Here is an 18,915-nt window from a genome sequence, read left to right as displayed (position 1 = left end):
GTTGTCATCTGGCAACAACAGCTGGCAGCAACTCACTCACTGAATACTGAACATAGCTGCCTGTTTGGCCTTGAATCTTCCAAGACTACTTTTTCTGTAAATTATTTGGAACGGTGGTGGGTTTTTGAGTGTGCACGTTGCAATCTGGCAAAGGAACAGAAACAGAACTGTCAGAAGTAAACAAGGAAAGGAGAATTCTCCTCACTAAATTACTGAAAGCTCGCAGTTCATGCTGTACTTCTTTTTGTCCAAGACAGGAGAACTGTAAGCACACAAATACTGCTAATCCAAGGAGCTTCTTCCAGAAAATTACCACTACTCCAAACAGAGAGGGGAAAACTGCAGGACTGATAGATTTAATGTGGCTTTGATTCAATTTCATAGAATACAGCACAGCAGAACGTTACTGATATAGCTGGAGTTTTAACTACAGTCAGGTTATTTATTCCAGGGGCAGAGAAGTGAACTCTGGGCATTGCACCATAATTCTTGTGGGGGCAGAAAGGTTTCCCTGTGCTCTGGTATTTAAGAATCTCAGTGCTCCTGTTGGCCTGAGAAGGAACCAATGCCTCTGCCTGTCCAGACTAAACAGCCAAGGAAGGTGTGCCAGGAAGTTAAAGGTGGAAATGGCTGGCTCTGTGCAATAAATATTGGGAAGCTCTGGATAACAATGCTGTCCAGAGTACCCCAAAATGGGACAAGTATCAAAGCAGTTGATAATTTGATTCCCAGTTTGAGGTCACTTCATTGGCTACTTGCAGCATCTTTTCTTAATTTTATAACGTTTCTTCCATGGACACCAAAGCCTTTATGATAAGTTTCCTGTTATGAGTTAAAATTGGAAATGACCACTCCAGAAGCAGCTCCAATGCAAAGCCAAATACTGTTCCTTACCATGGTTCCATAGTTTCCATGGACTCCAGAGCTCTTAGTCACCTGATGGCTCTTTCAGTGTTACAGGACTACCTTTTGGCATCTAATTAGCAGCCAAATCAAAATCAGTATCAACACAGACTTCCTGTGAAAACCCTTTTTAATGCCATAGCAAAATATTTAAAGGGCTTCCTTCGGGGTGAGCCCTGAAAGCCCACTCTGCAAGGTACTTATGCCCACCCTAGCTGTGCAGTGTGTTAAAGGACATGCGTACAAGTGAACACATTGGTTGACATTTATAAATTTTACTGAACTTATTAAATGCTCTGATGAAGCCAGAGTCCTGGGTTCAGTGAGTACAGGAAAAGCTCCATTTCCTTGGCTATCATTCCGGAGCATTTGCAAGCAATAAAAGTTTTAAGAGAACTTGTTAAACGTGTTTTCAAGGCATTCATATTGAAATTGTCAGATTATTTCCTGACAAAAAGGCCTTTGATAGGTGTAAAGACAACTTTCTCTTCTGATCTTGTCGTGCAGGTTTTTTTGTGGTCCATTTCTGCCACATGGTGTGACAAATGCCAACTGCATATTGTTCAGCAAAGTAGGATTTTTTAATCACATGCTAATTCACTGACAGATGGACAGGGTTTTGCTCCCTGTGCTATTTCTGTCATACACTTCAGATGCTTGCAAATCTCAGAGAGGCATATGGGGATAGGTATGGTTGTGTTCCCACTCTGAATTAAAATCAGGGCACATAAAGATCCTTCTGATTTATTGGGACTGTTCAGAAATCCAAGTGTATCTGTTTGTGTGAGCATGGGTAGGTGACACTGGGCTGGGCTGTCCCTGGGTATTTGTTCCCAGCTGTGACTCCATGGTTCAACCATGGACTCTGCCACTGCAGCTGGGGGCAATTCCCATTATGCCCAGTGTCCAAACTCGCTGGAAGTTGCCTTGGGATATGATGAAAGCTGCGTTTCCAGAGAAGGGATCAGTTTGGATGTCTGGTATTCTGAAGAGTCCAATGATTGAACTAATTAGGCTATTTTGGGATAAAGCGTGTCTGATTCACGCCAAAGAATCAGTGTCTTTCATACTGATCAACAAATCAGATATTGCATTACAGCCGCACCCTGATCACAGTGTGATCAAAGAACACATCTCTTTTAGCTGTTGGGTTTTTCAGGCAGTGGTAACAGCAGTCAGAACCTCTCTCTCTGACTTTAGATTGCTTCCAAAGTGTCAAATCAGTGCTAGAAACATCTACACAATTTCCCTTGCTGTGGCTAGAAAATAAATGACTGCTGGACCTTGGAAAACAAGACACACCACACTATTTTCAGTAAGGGCTTTCCTGGTGTTGTTTGATGGTAAAATTTTCTGCTAATTTCCGTAAGTTTAGCAGTACTTTGATATGAAAATAGGATTTAAACTTGTTAAGAGTTTCATAAATCTCCTTTTCTGGAGCAAACATGGATTAATGTTCCTGCAGTCAAGCAATGACCTTCCTTATTAGGGCCAGCTGCAGCTGATAAATGAATGTGTCCCTGTCCAGACAGTGGAGCTGCATCACTTTACATTAGTGGATAATCCAACACAAAAACGTTACAGTGGTGTCCAAACAGAGGTCTCTCAAGATACTGTTTTATTCCAGGCCCCTCCTTTGCAGCCCATTCACCTATTCTCACAGAGGGACACTTACACTTTCTATAGGTGTTCAAATTTAGTACACCCAAATCACCCTGGGAGGTAATTATTCAAATGACTTTGTTTCCTCTGCCTCCAACTAAATATAAGTAACAAAATTACTTTTAAAACAGAGTCTAAAATCATGGCAAGGCACTGAATAGGCCTGTAAGTTTTCAGGCAGAAACTGGTTTCTCTTGGCAAGGTATTTTAAGCCTGGAAAAGGAACCAAGTATCATAAATGGAGATGCCTGACACATCCTCAGCAACAGAATAATTGCTGGGCCAATCTAGAATTAATCATGTGGCGTTTGAATTGAATGATCATTAATCCAACAATGTTTTGTAAGTTGTGAATGAATTGCCAGAAGAAATAATTTCATTCCAATACTGTGCAGCACTTCAACTTTGATTAACATTTTAATTAGTAAGAGCTGACTGAATGGGGAGATGTTTAACTTGTGGCACACATTTGCGATTTTCCTTTTGTTTTTAGAGGAAGTAATTGTGTTGAATTGAAGAAAGAAACGGAAATTAAAATTCAGACACTAACATCAGATCACAAATCTAAGGTAAGCAAACAGCCAATCTTAACACATGCAACTTCTGAAAGAGAGATTTGAGACCCAAGTGGTAGTTAATTTCCTTGGAAGCATATGAATCATTTTCAGCAATAATAACATGTTGAAAAGAATGGGAGTAATTGAGTGTCTAAAAGTGTTCCTTAAAAAAATTTTTTAAAGCAACACGAATTTCCTGCTGTTTTGAAATTTTTGAAGAAAGAGCCGTATTTGTGCCTCGTGAAGTGAAACTGGTCATTTGTGTCAGCTCTAGTTAAACAAAGAGAATGTGTGTTATATGAAATTTGGATGCTAAATACATTCCCAAAATACATACATAAAGAAGCTTCTATTTCATTTTCCGTCATTGTCGCCGTGGCCTTGGTAATCTGTTTCTTAGGGAATGAGGACTCCAAGTTGCTCTTGAGCCAAATGCCTTCTTACTTCTAGTGGGGATTTTTTTCCCCATTGCTTTGTTGCTTTGTTTTCTACAAGGTCCTGGAGAATAAAAGTGCCCTGGGACTCAATCTCAGCTAATTTGGAAAAGCTGGTCTCAAGGTCATGGCTCACAGGAGTTGCTCAGAGCTGTTTCCTCTGTACTTCCATCCCACTACTGTGTTCACTGACTCCCTATTTCCTTTGGAAGTCTTATCCAGGACTTTTTGACATGTTTTTGAAAGCTATCCAGACTAGAGGGTGGCCGGGACACCAGAAGGCTCATCCATGTACAGAATCATCTGGAGAGAGGGCAGTACTGGAGACTGACCCCAGTGAAATCTATAACCTGTAAAAAGAATCAGACAAGAACAGAAAATTCACACAAACACAGCCATCTTTGAGGCTAGAATAACTTTTCATCTTGCCTTCTTTTAACTTCAGTCTTTGGTTTTATTATTTCATGTGGAGAAAATCTTGGTTTTCTAAACAAAGTTTGCATTCTTGTTGCTGCCCTCTCAGTTGTAGATGTAGCAACCCCACCCCCAGGAATAAAACCTAAAGTACTGTCTTATCTCCCTATCTTCTTCCCCTATGAAAAGTCCGGAACCCTTTCCTAAAATAAAAGTTAACTTAAAAAACAAAAAATTTATTCCTCTCTCAGTGAAACAAACTCTCTGAGGAGCACTGGCTCCCAATCATCCAGACATAAGCTCCAAAACTCATTTGAAGTTACATTACATAGAAATGTCTTTGCTCTGATCTCTCTCTCACCTATGTCACTCACAGTCTGGAGTTAAGTGTCATTTGTACACAAGGAACATCCAAATGTTCATTAATCTTCCAAATCCAATAAATGTGACTCATGTTCTCCCTTTCCACAAATATATTCTGTTTCTGAGCCCTGTTCCTTTCAAAATCCTGCTTTCAAACTGGTTGCCTTCAATTTAATCCATACCTGGAAAAAAAGATTGATTTTCTTGTCCACTCCCATGTCAGGTTCTAGGATGACATCTTGAAAGGAGACTTAACGGTAAGATTTGAACTGTAAGACTTCAGTGTAAGACTTGAAATTCCAAGCTTCTGATTATTGGATAATTCCCAAAGAACTCCTCTGCAAGTCATCCCCCTCTGAAGCTTCCTCTAATGATTTTCAATGTCCTGCTCACTGTGGTTCCATCAAAATTGCCCAGATTATTTACCAACCTCTTTTGTTTCAACTGCTGTGTGTGGGCCCTTGAATTATTCCTGGAGATCATTCAAAGGTTTGCAAGCAACAGGTTGGAAAACAGTGCTCAAGACCATAGGGAAATTAACTTTTATCTTAGATGAAGGTAGGTGCAATTAAAGTAGATTGAATTCTGAGATGCTTAATGCATTACACTGATATACTAGGAGTTTGATTAATTAACAGTTGTTTAGCATTTCTCAGCATTTGGCCCACTAATTTTGATATCAGATTGGAACATAATTCATCTTTAATTACAGCTCATGTCCTCCAGTACAGCTCTGTGCCACAATGTGCCTGTACACACCTTTGGCACCAAAGAGACCTTTTCATCTACAAAACTCCTCCTGTCATGAGGAAACATCCAGCCCAAGTTTGACATAGAATATTGAAATTAAATCTGAATGTCCCAACGTGTACTTCACACACAATTAACCTAGCAAATGCAAATTACTCCCCTGCATTAGGAAAGTAGGTCCCAATATCAAGCAGGCAGAGGATGAAAAGAAAATAAAGGAAAGATTACTTCAAAGATCATTCCTGCTTGAATTTAGTTGCTAAACAAATTTCTTGCATATATGCTGTGCAAAAGAAGGTTCCTTATCAGGATTTTAATTAGTCTCTTAGGCCCAGTGTAGGAACAGATGAAAGGACAGGCTTGCAAAGACAGTCTGCAGAACAGGAAAGAGAGAAGTTAGCTGATGGTTATTTTTCCTATCCTTTAGGACGAGCAACACTGCCTTAATAGGAGAAAGTAGGACAAGAGTGCAGCCCAGTGAAAATTAAATAGTCATTTCAACTATGCTGCTAATAAATCGGAGAAAAGCAGAGATATTGTCTGAATTTACTACAGCTGAACTTTGAAGTGTATCACAGATCTGCAGCAAAATTGGATTTCAGATGATTTAATGGCCATGAGTTCTAAGCTGTTCGGAATCTGAGTCAAATTGGGTATTTAAAGTCTGTTACTGGTGTTTGGCACATCCCTTACAGCCTTCTCATCAGGTTATATCTTGCTGTACCTGAAATGAGACTTCTGCCTTGGTGGATGTGTAATAAAAGAAACCTTCTCTGTCTCTCACATCCCTAGAGAAAAGCTCGTTTTACAAGGAGGTGTATCTGCTTCTTAGACTGCCTGCTGCTTCTGGAATTAGCAGCACATCACAGCACATCTGTCCATGAACACAGGCAGCGTGTTTTTCTGATTATTACTTCCTTCTTAGATTAAATACTTTATCTAAGTATTACCACACTGTCACGTTGCAGGGTTTTTCTTCGGGAGTTGGACTCAATAATTCTATGAGATGTTACATGATTCTTTGGTATCAGTGTACTTGAGAGTCAGAATTCCTGCCTTCAAGTTCTTCTGTGGTTTATAGCATTCACCATTTAAAAACAATTATCACATTATTCATTTGCAATGAGCCCTAGAGTCTTTGTTCCTCTGTGTTTGTTTGGGCTTTGTAAACTCTTTGCAACAAAGTCACAAAATACTTGCTTTCACCATGGCTTCCAGTATTTATTTCACTATTTTATTGTCATGCTTCGTCTTTCATGCAAAGTTCATTTTGCATTTTCTCTACAGCATAAGGAGGCTTTAAATAAAAGCAAACTCTTCTTTGTTTCCTGGAATGCCTGTGGTGGTGGTGAACACTTGACCTCCTGCTCCCTGGGCCACGTCACAGCACTTGTCTTTTTGAAATATTAATAATTTCTAACACTGTGACTGTGGGAGTTTTCTGAAGGCACAGTCCCTTTGCTGCTGTGCTCCAAATTACACCCAGGATTTTGGACTGATCTACCTACACCATTTTTTATTCAAATTGTGGATAGAGCTGACTCCATCTGGAAACTCTGCATTGAATATAAATAAGGAACGTGTTTTCCTAAAACCTTCAGCCATGACTTCTAGTTCTCCTAAGTTCATCCTAGGTCTCCCTGGGGGTTGGTAAGCCAAATGAGGTCTCACTGTTGAGAGGAGATTCATGCAACCTAACTCAAGTATCTTGGTGCTTGAGGCCCTGCAGATATAAGAGAGGCAGAGAGTATCTAAGTGATAAATCCTGCTTTGGAATTGCTCACCTTTTCACACCCGTGGTTCAAGGAGCTTGGGCTAAACTTGGCCCAAACTAAAGTGCCCTAGGTGGTGCCAGGGGTGAGCTGGAGTGTCTGTCCCTGAGCCTCTCAAAAACTCCACCTGAAAAGTTAGTCTTTCTTCCTTCACAACATCCAAGCATTTATTTTTACTCATTTTAAAACTTAATCCTCGTATTTTTCTGGCTCTGAAGGCAGTACTTATGAACACCTTATTAAAAATACTACTCCCACAAACTGCACCACATCCTTCATATAATTTCATAGTTGACAGGCTCTGGGCTTAGTAGTATACTTCCCCACATGCACAAAAATAAGCATGGCTCATTTTGCTGGAGGCACACTGACTCTTAAACCCCCTGATGGAATTGGGCCTGTCTTAGTCATACCAACTTCTGCCTCACAAGGCTTTTGTTGTTCTCTGTAGAAAACTCCAGGTTGCTCTCTATCAGCTGCATGTATCAGTTTTGATATGAGACCACAATTTAGCTATAGTTAAGTGCAGATCTGGCTTTCAAGTAGTGGTAGTCATCCTGATCTGTTCCAGAATTACTCACTTCTTTATTTCATTAGATTCCCTCTTTATTAAGCAACATGAGCTTTAGGTAAGAGGCATCTCAGGCATCACCTTCAGAGGAGCCTCTCTGGGGCAGAATGGAAAATGGGGCTGATAAAATCTCCACTTTTTTCACCTTCACCACTGTGTGCAAGACAATCTGTTCCTCATTATGCAAACCCCAGCTAAAATACTGGCATCATTCTCTCACTTTCTAAGCAAAATTATGGCAATTTTTGATAGAAAGGATCCAGTTTGCTTTCGCAGAAGATGACCCAGATGTTATTGGTTGCAGTTGAAATGAGTGCCTGAAAATGGATTTATTGGGGGGCACATTTTGTATACCATTTATGGAAAAGTAGGATAACATGTCAAAACACCCAAAGATAATTATTAAAGGTTAATAAAACATATCTTTCTATTAGCTTCTTTTCAAAATCAGTGAGTGTTATATATTATTATAATAACCACTCTGGTGATTTAGACTTCTTAATACTGTCTCTTGGGAACATTCCAAAACTTTAATCTCATTATTCATGTGAGTCTTGGGAGATAAGCAAGAGAAGAATACTTGTCAGATTCCCTGCTGACTTAATGAATATAAAACAAAGATACGTAGACCATCTTCAGAGTCAGGTTGTACTAAATACAGGATTTCTCTGGAAACGCTCTGTGTTTGTGAAACTGTCTCCACAAAATCAAAGGCTATCTTTAAGCCCTCAGAGAAATCCTGCTCACTAGGTTTTGCCATTGTTAAGTTCAGTACTTTTAAGATATATATATTTCTTGGCAACAAAAGTGTGAAACTGTTTTATTATTAACTCGGTGTTAGAGAAGGTTTTAAAACAATGGTAGTACAGTGAAGAGCCTATTTATTCAGACAGTCTATTCAGGGCACTTTAGATAATAGTGTCCTAATAGTAGGGTTTGGTTTACATCTGTTTTTTATACCACCCAGCAGTGTCCTCAGTGGCTTTGCTATCTGTGAAGCAACTTCATTTATGCAACTTCCTTTTTCATAATTTAGCTGTGTTCTTTAGAACCTGTTTCATGATTGTCTTTACATCACCTTCAGCAGCAGGAAGAGCTGCTCCATCTGCGAGCTTCTAACAAAGCTGGTGTTACCTTCCCACAGGTCAAAGAGATCGTGGCTCAGCACACCAAGGAATGGTCGGAGATGATCAACACGCACAGCGCCGAGGAGCAGGAAATCCGCGACTTGCACTTGAACCAGCAGTGTGAACTACTGAAGAAACTGCTCATTAATGCTCATGAACAACAAACCCAGCAGCTCAAATTTTCCCATGACAGGTGAGCAGGGCAGTGCTGCCTAATAATGAGTGCTTGGTTTAGGTTTGCTCTGTGTAATGCTGTAGTTTTTTGCATTGACAGCTCCTGTACTGCTGCCAAAGGCACTGGGCTGAATGCACGATAGAAGTAAAAGAAGTGACTATAGCAGGTTTAGGTAGTGTCCTGGTTTGAAAGACAGGTGTCTGCTAAGGAAGGTGAGAACCTCTCTTAGAACAGAAAATGTGACCCCCTTCCCTCCAAATTATTATAAATTTGAAATTAAGGGGCTTTCAGGCAAAGATATGGGAAAAAGAACGACAGTTCTTTACTAGCATGTGTATGTATAATAAGGCAAACAAACAACAACACCGGCAGCAGCAGCAGCAAACAGAGCAGCAGCCCAGCCCCAGCCTCTCTCGGCTGCAGGCGGTTTCCCCTTGGGTGCAGTTCCGCTCACAGCCGGCAGGGGCGCTGGGGGCTCCCGGCCAGGCAGGGCGGCTGCGATGATTCCCCCGCGCCTGCAGGGGGCGCTGTGGCGCGAGCTCGGCCGCATCTCCCTCACGGGGTAATGGCGGGCGCGGCGGTGGAAGAGATAGAAAAGGGGCTTCCTTTATAAACTCACGGTGGGTAGCTGGTCCCGATGCCCCTCCGCATGGCGAAAATGAGCTGTAGCAGGAACCTTGGAGCAGCGGCTGGAATGGCAGAGGCGGGCACACCCGGGGTATCAAAGGAGATGTATCAGAAACTCCACAGCTGTAGCAGGAGCCGTGGGGTGTCCCGGCAGGCAGGGGGTGCGGTGTTATAGTGTAGCCAAAAACCCGGAGCAGCGGCAGAGAAGCAGCGGGGCTGGGCAGTGGCGGGAGGGGCTCAGGGTCCCGGGTTTTCCCCTGAGGCACCGCAGTAGGTGGTGAGGATCCTTTCTAGTGAGATCGGGTGTTCGTAAGGTCCCAGTGCAATGGCCGCTCTTACGAGCGGAGCTTCACTCATGGTAGGAGAGGACAGTAGGAGACGGAACCCCGCAGTGGTGGCACATTCTCCCCACAGCAACCACAGCCTGTCTCCCCTTTGATCCCAAGAGCGATAGGAGCCAAGCCCAGCCCCTCACCCTCCAGCCAAAATCTCGAGGTATCTCTGCCCTTCCCAAGAGAAAAGCCCCATAACTACGAGAGTGCAGCTGCACCCTTCCCCCCACCTTGGCCGCTTCTTTTGTCTCTCATAAGTACGGGTCGTTATCGTCTCTTAGCAACAAATGGGACAAAATTCCCCGAGAGAAAGAAAAAAAAGGAAAAATCCTAACCTCCAACAGGTAGATGTAGGAGTGGGCTTCTTAGCTGGTTTAGATCATCTGAACCTCATTAAAGGCAGCAGGGGTGATGAAGCATTGGTAGTTTGCACTGGCTTTACCCAGGAACTTCAACTGAAAGGCTGGAAACTGAGAAGTATCAAATACGGAAATATCCTTTGGAGTTGCTGTCAGCTGTGGACTCATGTTTATAGCACTGGTGGCTTATAAGACAGATCCATGAAAAGTGAGGTCTAAAGGGTTTGCAGGATAAGCTACATTAGACTGATGTGTTATCTACAATATCCTGCTATAATCACCCAGAAGATGCTACATGACACTACTGCTTTTGTAATTAACCATCCTGCCTATTTGAAATCAAATAAAATTAAATACACATCATAGTCACAGTGCTAAAAGTGGTGGTAAGTAGAGGAATCATTTTTTTGTCCTATATTCTATTATTCAGAGCAGCCTAAAAGCATATGAACATAAAATTTGTGCATACACAGATATATATTCATACATATGTAGATTCATAGGTAATTGTCTTCAGCACCTTTCACATAAAAAGCGTGGGGGAGAAGAAATAAATAAATCACATTTGAAGAAGGAATTGAAATTATTTTTTTAAATTCCTGAGTGAAAAAACAGCTTATCTTTGCATCAGAGAGAACACATGCTGGGACCTGCAAGCTTTCCATCCAACAGAGAATTGTCCCAGCAAAAGGCTTGTACTGAGTTCATCTTTGTGTTAATCTCTGTGTTAGCCCATCTATTCAAGCTGACCTGCAAAACACATCCAGTCAAATATGAAGTCCAAAAATTAAATTTTTAATTATTAAATTATTGTTAAAATTATAATATTAATTATTAATTAATATTAAATTATTATTAAAATTCATCATTCAAAAGTTATTAGCCAGAGGAAGGTGCAGTCCTTGGTGCTGTACCTCTAAATCATACTTGGCTGCATCAGCCCAGGAAATCACATCACTTTCTTTTTTGAGTCTTTTTTTCTATCCTACTGGAAATTCATCAGAATGCTTGGAAGATAATTTACTAATATATGGCCTGGGAAGGTAAATTTTTTGTTTTCCATATGTATTTCCATGTTCTCTTAACTTTGCTAGAAGCTGTCATTAGATATACATTAAGGCAAAACTTACATTTTTTTATAAGTTTTTTTTCCCCTCACAGTTTTAGTATTTGGGTGTAGAATTTCTGTATCTGTATGTTGTTTAAACAGCCCTCCATCATTTCTTGTCTATGATTCTTATATTAGCAATGGATTTTGCTTTCGTATTACAAATCATCTGTGTTCAGTCCATATATTGCTCTGTGTTTAAAGCTACTAAGAACCAGATCTGAAAATCTACATCCTGATAAATCCTGAGAACTTCTTTTGCTCAGCTGTCCCAGGAGTAACAACCTTCAATATTCTTTCTGCTTTATTCATTGCAATTTAGTGTGTTCCTGCTTATTTGGGAGTTTGTGTGGCAGTCCTAAATGTGCAGACAGGGGACTTTCCTGTTTAAAACTAATTTAAGACTGTGTCTGAACCTATGAATATTTTAGGAGCATTTGGACTGTGAAATACTGACATGTGAATAATAATGCCCCAAAGAGACTTCACACTTCATAATTTGCAAACTTTTTAATGTAATACGTTGTGTGTAGGAAGACATAAATGCATTTATCTGTAGAGGCCAGGAGACAATTCAGGTATATCCACAGGAAAAAAGGGATCTGTGTGAGGGCAGTGTGGGAGGTGGAGCAGGCTCTCAGCAGGCTGTTCTTACCACTTCCCTCTCTCTGAGCTGGGTAATGAGTTGGGTATCACAACAGAGGGCACAGGGCTGGTAGCAGAGATCAATAATCTAAAATGATGCAGTTGCCTGCTGTAGGGAAGGTGCTTTCCCTCCATGTGCAGCACAAAAAGCAATTACTGTCTGTGCTTTGAGCTCATTTAAAAACAAAGCAGAAGGCAGCAGATACTGCTAAAAACCTGAAGCTTATTGAGCTCCAGGGGTGCTGAGCCTCCTGCCTCCCCAGCCTGAGTTACCTTGACTGATCTGGATGTGGTGATCCTGCAGCAGTTCAGAAATTGGGGACATGAGGCTGTTGTTCACAAGCATTATGTACTCCAGATAAAATAACCTGAGAGAGAGAAAAATTGTGTAGTGGGTTTTTTTAACAGAAGAAGAGATTTCTATTTATTCAAACAATACTGGTGTCAGAAAATAACATGTTAATGCACTTCGATGTCATCTAAATATGTATATATAAATTCCAAGGAATAGACTTGCATGCTTAAAGTTAAGTATCCCTTCAAAATACATGTTTGTATAAATTTCAGAGGTGCAGTCACTATGACCCAGTGGGGAATCAGCAGCTAAATCTTGCAGTGCCACAATTTCAGAATCCTTTTTTTCTTATTTTCTTTACCATCCTGGCTTATCCACTTCTTCCAGTTACTTCTGGCTCCAGGAATCACCACTGCTTGTGGGAGGGAGAGTGTTTTTCCTGGAGACAATGTGATTTGTTGGCCCTTTCAGCCACCTCCGTGGCCAGTGCCTCATTTCTAAATCATCAGTGATGCACAGTAGTCCTCTAATCCTCTTAACTTCTTTCACTCTAAAATTGTATCCGATGCAAACAGGCTAAGTCAGTTTGAACACCTCCACCAACTTTTTTCATATCCTTCAGCACAGTAATCAAAATAAATTATTTCAGCACTCCTCTTAAGACAGTGTGCTTGAAAATCACTTCAATTTCAGTATAGAAAATAAAAGCTTTTATTTGGAGAAAGAACTGTTGGAATGAAATGTGCTCTCAACACATCATTTTTTTAGAACCCAGACTAATTTTTGCTGTGATACCACTGCTTTTAACTCTGTGTTCAGGAAATGCTTCGCCTTATGAACTCTTGGAGGCAAAAAACAAAAAAGGCATCACACTTCTTTAATAAAAAAATTTAAAAAGCTCTCTCATTTCACAGAAAAGGCTAAAAGGTTCACTGAGCCAGAAGGAGAAATGAAACACCAGCCTGACCATGGCCTAAATCACTCTTTTCAGGCCCAAAGGGCTCTCCTCAGGCCCAAAGTAGAAGATTTAAAAGGAAGTCTGTCAGCTCATAGCACAACTAGCAAATATTATTACTGTTGATACTGCTGATACCTTCTGAGTGCAGGATTTGTAAATTTTTTAGGCAGTTCTAAAAGATAAATTGCATTTTCTCAGTATCTGACAGTAGCTCATATTAGGACAACACGTATAATAGGGAGAAAAGAGAGTGGTTTATACCCTTTTACTATATTCAAAGTGTAAAAATGCTTTAAATGGGTCTTTCAGATTATATTCCCTGGAATAAGTGGAGATTTCTGGATGCCTGCTCAAGCTGTGTAAATTCCCCCCAAAGGAAGGGAATTTTCATGTTGTTTGTTTTTTCCTCTTCCTTAACTCGTCAAGGAAAAAGTAACCACAGTGTAGAGGAACCCAACCTCCACAACTGTTGTATCTTAAGCATTAATGACTTTGTTTGGTTTTGCGCAGGGAAAGCAAGGAGATGCGTGCCAACCAGGCTAAAATATCGATGGAGAACAGCAAAGCCATAAGCCAGGACAAATCTATCAAAAACAAAGCTGAAAGAGAGAGGTGAGTATCATTTCCTGATAAGGGAAGTAATGGGTTAATTCTATTAAAACCATGCTTTTATGTATGGAAACAAGGTCTAATGACTGTGCTGGATATATTTTTAGATGACAATTTTAGGAAAAAATGGTGATTTTCTCATAGTTATCCTTTTAATAACTCTGAGGCCCAGAACATCTTTGACTAACTAGAGTAGGTCTAATCACACTATTACATTTAAATTATTGTACTTCAAAAGCATTATACTTTCCTGCTTTTTCAGTGAAATGAGGGCCTGACTGAGAAGGGAGTAAAAGCAGAATGTACACGATGATGTCTCATAAGCCTTTGGGGTTTCCCCTTCAATTTGGCCTTGCCATCTGGCTCATTCTTTCCCTTTTTACATCCCTTCCTTGGCACTGGGCTATTTTGATACCAAAGCCTGAACCTGTTCCGGCTGAACCAAGTCCCTTGAGTGCTGCACACTCCCAGCTCATCAGGAGGATGAGTTGTCAGAGCCCTTGGTAACTGTTTGCTTTGTTGTGTCAGACCTCACTAATGACTCCAAGATAAATCTGTTCCCAGATCCGAAAGCAGTTCTGGTTTGCAGGCTGATTCAACTTTTTGAACTATTTTTGTTCTCTTTCATGGCAGAAATCTTAGGAAGAGACGCTTCAGTTATTTTATGTAACTATTAATTGTATATTTATATTTTTGCTTAAATAGCAGCTTTAAGAAGCTTGCAGTATTGATATGTGTAACTTTGCTTGTGATCATCAGATTATTTTTTTCCATTACCACTCCTAAGACACACAGCACTTTTTGTATTCCAAAACTGACAGCAGAGTGCAGCAAGGGATGCACAAATTAATGAAACAAAATTTTTTGACGTTTTGACCACCACTCTTGAGTAAGGAAAGCAAACTTCATTCACAACAGTCAAGTCTTCAGTCATACTGCTAATTTACTTGGAAATCTCTAAGTGTAAAGTTGTGTAGCCAGGGGAATGTACAATTCGCCATTAGTCCCACCTGGTACAGATAATCAGAAGACAAAAGACGCCTTGAGAGTTTGTGATTCTCTCTATTGTAGCTTTTGGGTTTCTTTTTTTCCAATGAGTCTTCATGGAGAACGTTTGCATTTTTTCAGGCGAGTCAGAGAACTGAACAGCAGCAACACAAAAAAGTTCCTGGAAGAGAGAAAAAGGGTAACTATAACTTTGACAAGTCACTGAGCACTGTTTCTGCATATTCTTTTTCATTCCTCTGTGGTGAGAATCCAGCTCTAGTAGATTTTTGTCTTTGCTTTGTTCTACGTACTTGTAGCATAAAAGATGTGACATCTGTACAAGATGAAGCTATTTTGAATTAACAGAATTACTGTTCATTCCTGTGTGTTTGCCAAGTCTGTGTGTTATGTGCAATATGTATATATCAATTAATAAAGAATTAGTATTAAGCTTTTCTTAAGATTGGGTGGTATACTAGGTGTCCTCTGATGTTTCATGCCATCTAAATGGGGCAAGACACCATATATGTGTATATCTTCCAAGCAGGTTTTTATTTTATTTGTTAATAATGTGTTATATTCTCTCCCCCCCCCCCCCCCTATTTTCTCTCAATTACAGCTGGCAATGAAACAGTCAAAGGAAATGGATCAGTTGAAAAAAGTTCAACTTGAGCATTTAGAAGTCTTGGAGAAGCAGAATGAGCAGGTATCTTGTTTTAAAGGCTTAAGAGAAAAGCAAGCTAGAGAAAACAGTAACCAGAGTCAGACTGAATAGAATCCTTCTGAATGTAAGTCTGTACCAAAATGGGGACTTTTCATGATCACTGCCTACTTTGGTAGTCAAAATGAAGAGATGAGGTGGCTTAAATGATGATACAGCACCAGATTTGTTTCAGCTGAGCCTGTGGGAGCTGAACTGCTCAGCCAGAGTGCCCTTTCAGCTGTTTAGCCACACTGATACTCGTTAGCTGGATATGACAGTCATTAAGGACCCAGCATATCCATTTTACTTACTCCCCAAAAGTAACTCAAGCAAATCAGTTTCCTTCATTTTGGAACTTACATGTCTAGTACTGATTGAAAAATTAGAGGTGAAATGTACCCAGAGCATCCCTGAACTCTGAGAGACACTGAGTTTGGACTGAATTCTAAAGATGTACGGTAGCATGGGGAGTTTTATCTGTACTAGTACACCCTTTCCTAATTAAAATATCTTATTATTTTCTGCTAGTTTATAAGCCCTTTTTTTTTTTTTTTATTGAAAAACTACTTGGCAAGGAAAGGAAAATTATAATCTTATTTCTGGTGGAAGCAACACTCTGTTCTGAGCAGATCCCTTGCTGAAAGGTTGAGCCAGAAGAGCTGGAATAATTGCATGGACTTGCAGTACTGCACTTAAAAATGTAAACTGCAAGGGGAATATAATATACCCAGCAGTTCAGTGAGGTGAGAGAGAAGGGGAGCATTTAATAGCCACTACTTTCTGTTTAATACCCATTACTGTCTCAGGTTATATACTCACTTCTGTGTTTGTTAAATGTTCACAACTTGAACTCTCTGAAAGACACCATAATACAAATTAAAGCCATCTTGCAGAGGGGTAGGAGCCCCTGGTCAGCCTCGTTCCCCATTGGTTGGTTTGTGTTCCCCTGCGCAGGCAAGGACCCTCGGGTCCCGTGATTGAGCAGTTCCTCGGCAGAGCCCCGGCCATGCAGCTGGAAAATAAACATCTCTCTGAAACATCTATCAAGAATCTGTCCATATATATTTCTTTTCCACGGGCCTCGTTGTCTGATACACGTGTTGCAGTTTCCCCACTGTAACAGGTAGGGAAGGGAAGAGTACAGGCAAATCAAGTATTTCCACTGTCAGAAGAGAGTCCTACAGGCCCAAAGCTGCAGCCTGGGTAACTCCCAGGGGATGACAGCTCTGTAAGATCTCAGGTGGCTGCTACCACCGAGCCCCAGCCACCACAGCTCTGCTGATCACTCCACCTCCTCCTGGAAAACAACCACAAGTCCCACTCTGATCCCTGACAGGGTTGCTGTAGATGCCATCTCCAACATCCAGCATGAATGAATCACTCAGTCAGTCTGCTCCTGAGCAGCATCTAAAGGCAGGGAGGCAGGATCTGGGGGAGGCAGGACCTGGGGGAGGAAATTGGGTTATGGCAGATCTGTAGCATCACTGTGATAGCTGACAGAAAATGATGGGCTTGATCTAGAGCTATGGTGTTATTAGTTCTTTCTTTCCATTGGTTCAGAGAGCTTTGGATCCATTTTTTAAAAACATGCAGAGAGGAGAGAATGATTCTGGTTGTGCTTTTGACCATAATGTGATAACCACGTTCTGTATAAGGGAGCTGGGATAAGTGTGAGTCACTGAAGGGTCACCTCTTTGAGCAATTAGATGCTTCCTCACTTGGGCTTACAGCTCTGCAGCTGAGGGATGGCAACAGCCTACGTGAGTTTGCTCATTTGTCATTTGAGTCAGCTTAAATCATCAGATATTAAATGGAATAAGCTTCTCCATGTGCTGGTTATCACTTCTGTGTGGGCATGTGGTGGCCTCCGCCACAGGGGTTGTCCTTAACAGCTTTTTAACTCACTCTAATTTGATCCATCAGAGCATGTATTTCCATGTGTGCTGTTCGGACCATTTCCTTGTAGCCCCAAAAGTGCACCATTGCAACCCCCAGCTGGCTGTGGTTTCATTGGTATATACATTGATGTATCAAAGTTGCATCCAGGTGGTATTTGTTTAATGAGAATTTCAAAAAGCTTTTTTTTCCTGATCGAACAAGGCAAGAAAATTTTCATACAAATATACAATGGAGAAAAGTAGAATTATGTGTGGAAACAGCCTTCAGTACAAACTGTTATGAATTTAAATTTGTTTTGTTTTATATATGTTTTCCTTGCATTAATTTTTCAATCTCACTTCAGTTTTCATTCATTTAATTTACTTCTTGTTGTATTACTCGATTTTGACATTTTTATTTTTGTACAAACAGCTTTTGAAATCCTGTCATGCAGTGTCTCAAACACAAGGTAGGATGGACGTATAATAAGCAAATTATTATTTCAGTGTGCTTTCCTTCTAAATAAAATCATTATCATTGGAGCCCTCCTTGTAAATGCAACCATTGGGAAGTGCCATTGACATAGTGAGCACAGTGTTAATCTTGTTTGCACACAGATTTTTGAGCCTGACACAATATTTGCAGTATTTTGTGCTTTAGCATCTGAAATTCAGATGAATATGAACAGCGATGTGCAGAGGAAATATTTAGAGATTAACTTGTACGTTAGTTGCTGTTACTGGAAGATCTGGTTAGGGTTCCAAACTGTCTGTGAGAGTGTCTATTGATCTAAAAAAAGTAGTTTAGTGTTAACACACATGATTAACTGCTAATGCTGATAGTCAGACAAAGGGCATCCACATATTTTAGTATGGTAATAAAATAAGTAATTCCGCTCTGAGAATAGCGAAATACAGAATAGATGGCTGGAAATAGCTACCTAGTGTCTGTGGAAGAGCACCTTAAAATTCACTTCAAATTGCAACACGTTACAAGCTCTGGCAATTACACTTTATGATGTGGCTGTGCTGCTGTAGCTTCCTAAATAATCGTTACTCCAAGGAATCTGTATTAACCCCTTTCTTGCCAAGGGAAAGAGCTGCACTGGGCTGGATCATCCCCTTGTAGAGCACTGCCTGATCTGAATTACTCCCTTGAATTGGTAACATCTTGCACCACTGACAGCACCCACTGTAACAACATTTATTTATTGACACTAATAATGAAAAAAACCTCTCATTAGGCTAGGGAAAAAAATTTTTTTTTTCTTCTTTTACTGTATGTGTTTCCTAGCCTGTCTGAGATCTCAGGAGAGCATCCTGAAAGCAGAGTCCCTTGGCTGCCCCTGACTCCATGGATCCACTGTAGGTTCCAGAGGCTTGTCCTGTTGCGCTGGTGCGTTCATGTCAGAATGCACTGTCTGACCCAGCCTCAGAACGGCACAAGCGAGATCCTGCTCCTCTGCTAGGTGCTAATGTGGTCTTTGAGGCCAGGTTCTCTAAAAGAATTCTGTACACAATACACTGGGACACAGAATATTTATAGGACTCTGTGCCTGTAGTCAAGTCACAAGCCTGAAACGTGAAATGTGTGAGTCACTAAGGAACAACCACAGGGTTTTGTTTTATTTGGATGTTTCATTTCACACACAGGCAAAATCCAGCCAACGTTTCAGAAGAGGTTGTC

General features: G+C 40.7%; 1 protein-coding gene across 7 annotated transcripts in view; it reads left to right on the top strand.

The window, feature by feature from the left end:
* PLCB4 (phospholipase C beta 4) overlaps positions 1 to 18,915 on the top strand; it is a 186,853-nt gene that overhangs the window by 164,589 nt on the left and 3,349 nt on the right. For 5 of the 7 annotated variants that reach the window (XM_032103707.1, XM_032103708.1, XM_032103710.1 and 2 more), the window contains 6 exons: positions 3,059 to 3,134; positions 8,571 to 8,746; positions 13,563 to 13,664; positions 14,790 to 14,847; positions 15,268 to 15,354; positions 17,662 to 17,698. In XM_032103707.1, the coding sequence (XP_031959598.1) occupies positions 3,059 to 3,134; positions 8,571 to 8,746; positions 13,563 to 13,664; positions 14,790 to 14,847; positions 15,268 to 15,354; positions 17,662 to 17,698 (536 nt within the window). The remainder of the gene's footprint in view (positions 1 to 3,058; positions 3,135 to 8,570; positions 8,747 to 13,562; positions 13,665 to 14,789; positions 14,848 to 15,267; positions 15,355 to 17,661; positions 17,699 to 18,915) is intronic. The other 2 variants (XM_032103714.1, XM_032103713.1) reach the window with 1 other exon arrangement.

Source organism: Corvus moneduloides, chromosome 3 (genome assembly GCF_009650955.1).
Source record: "Corvus moneduloides isolate bCorMon1 chromosome 3, bCorMon1.pri, whole genome shotgun sequence".
NCBI lineage: Eukaryota > Metazoa > Chordata > Aves > Passeriformes > Corvidae > Corvus > Corvus moneduloides.
Note: the sequence above shows the minus strand (reverse complement) of the source record. Positions and strands in the feature narration are given on the sequence as shown.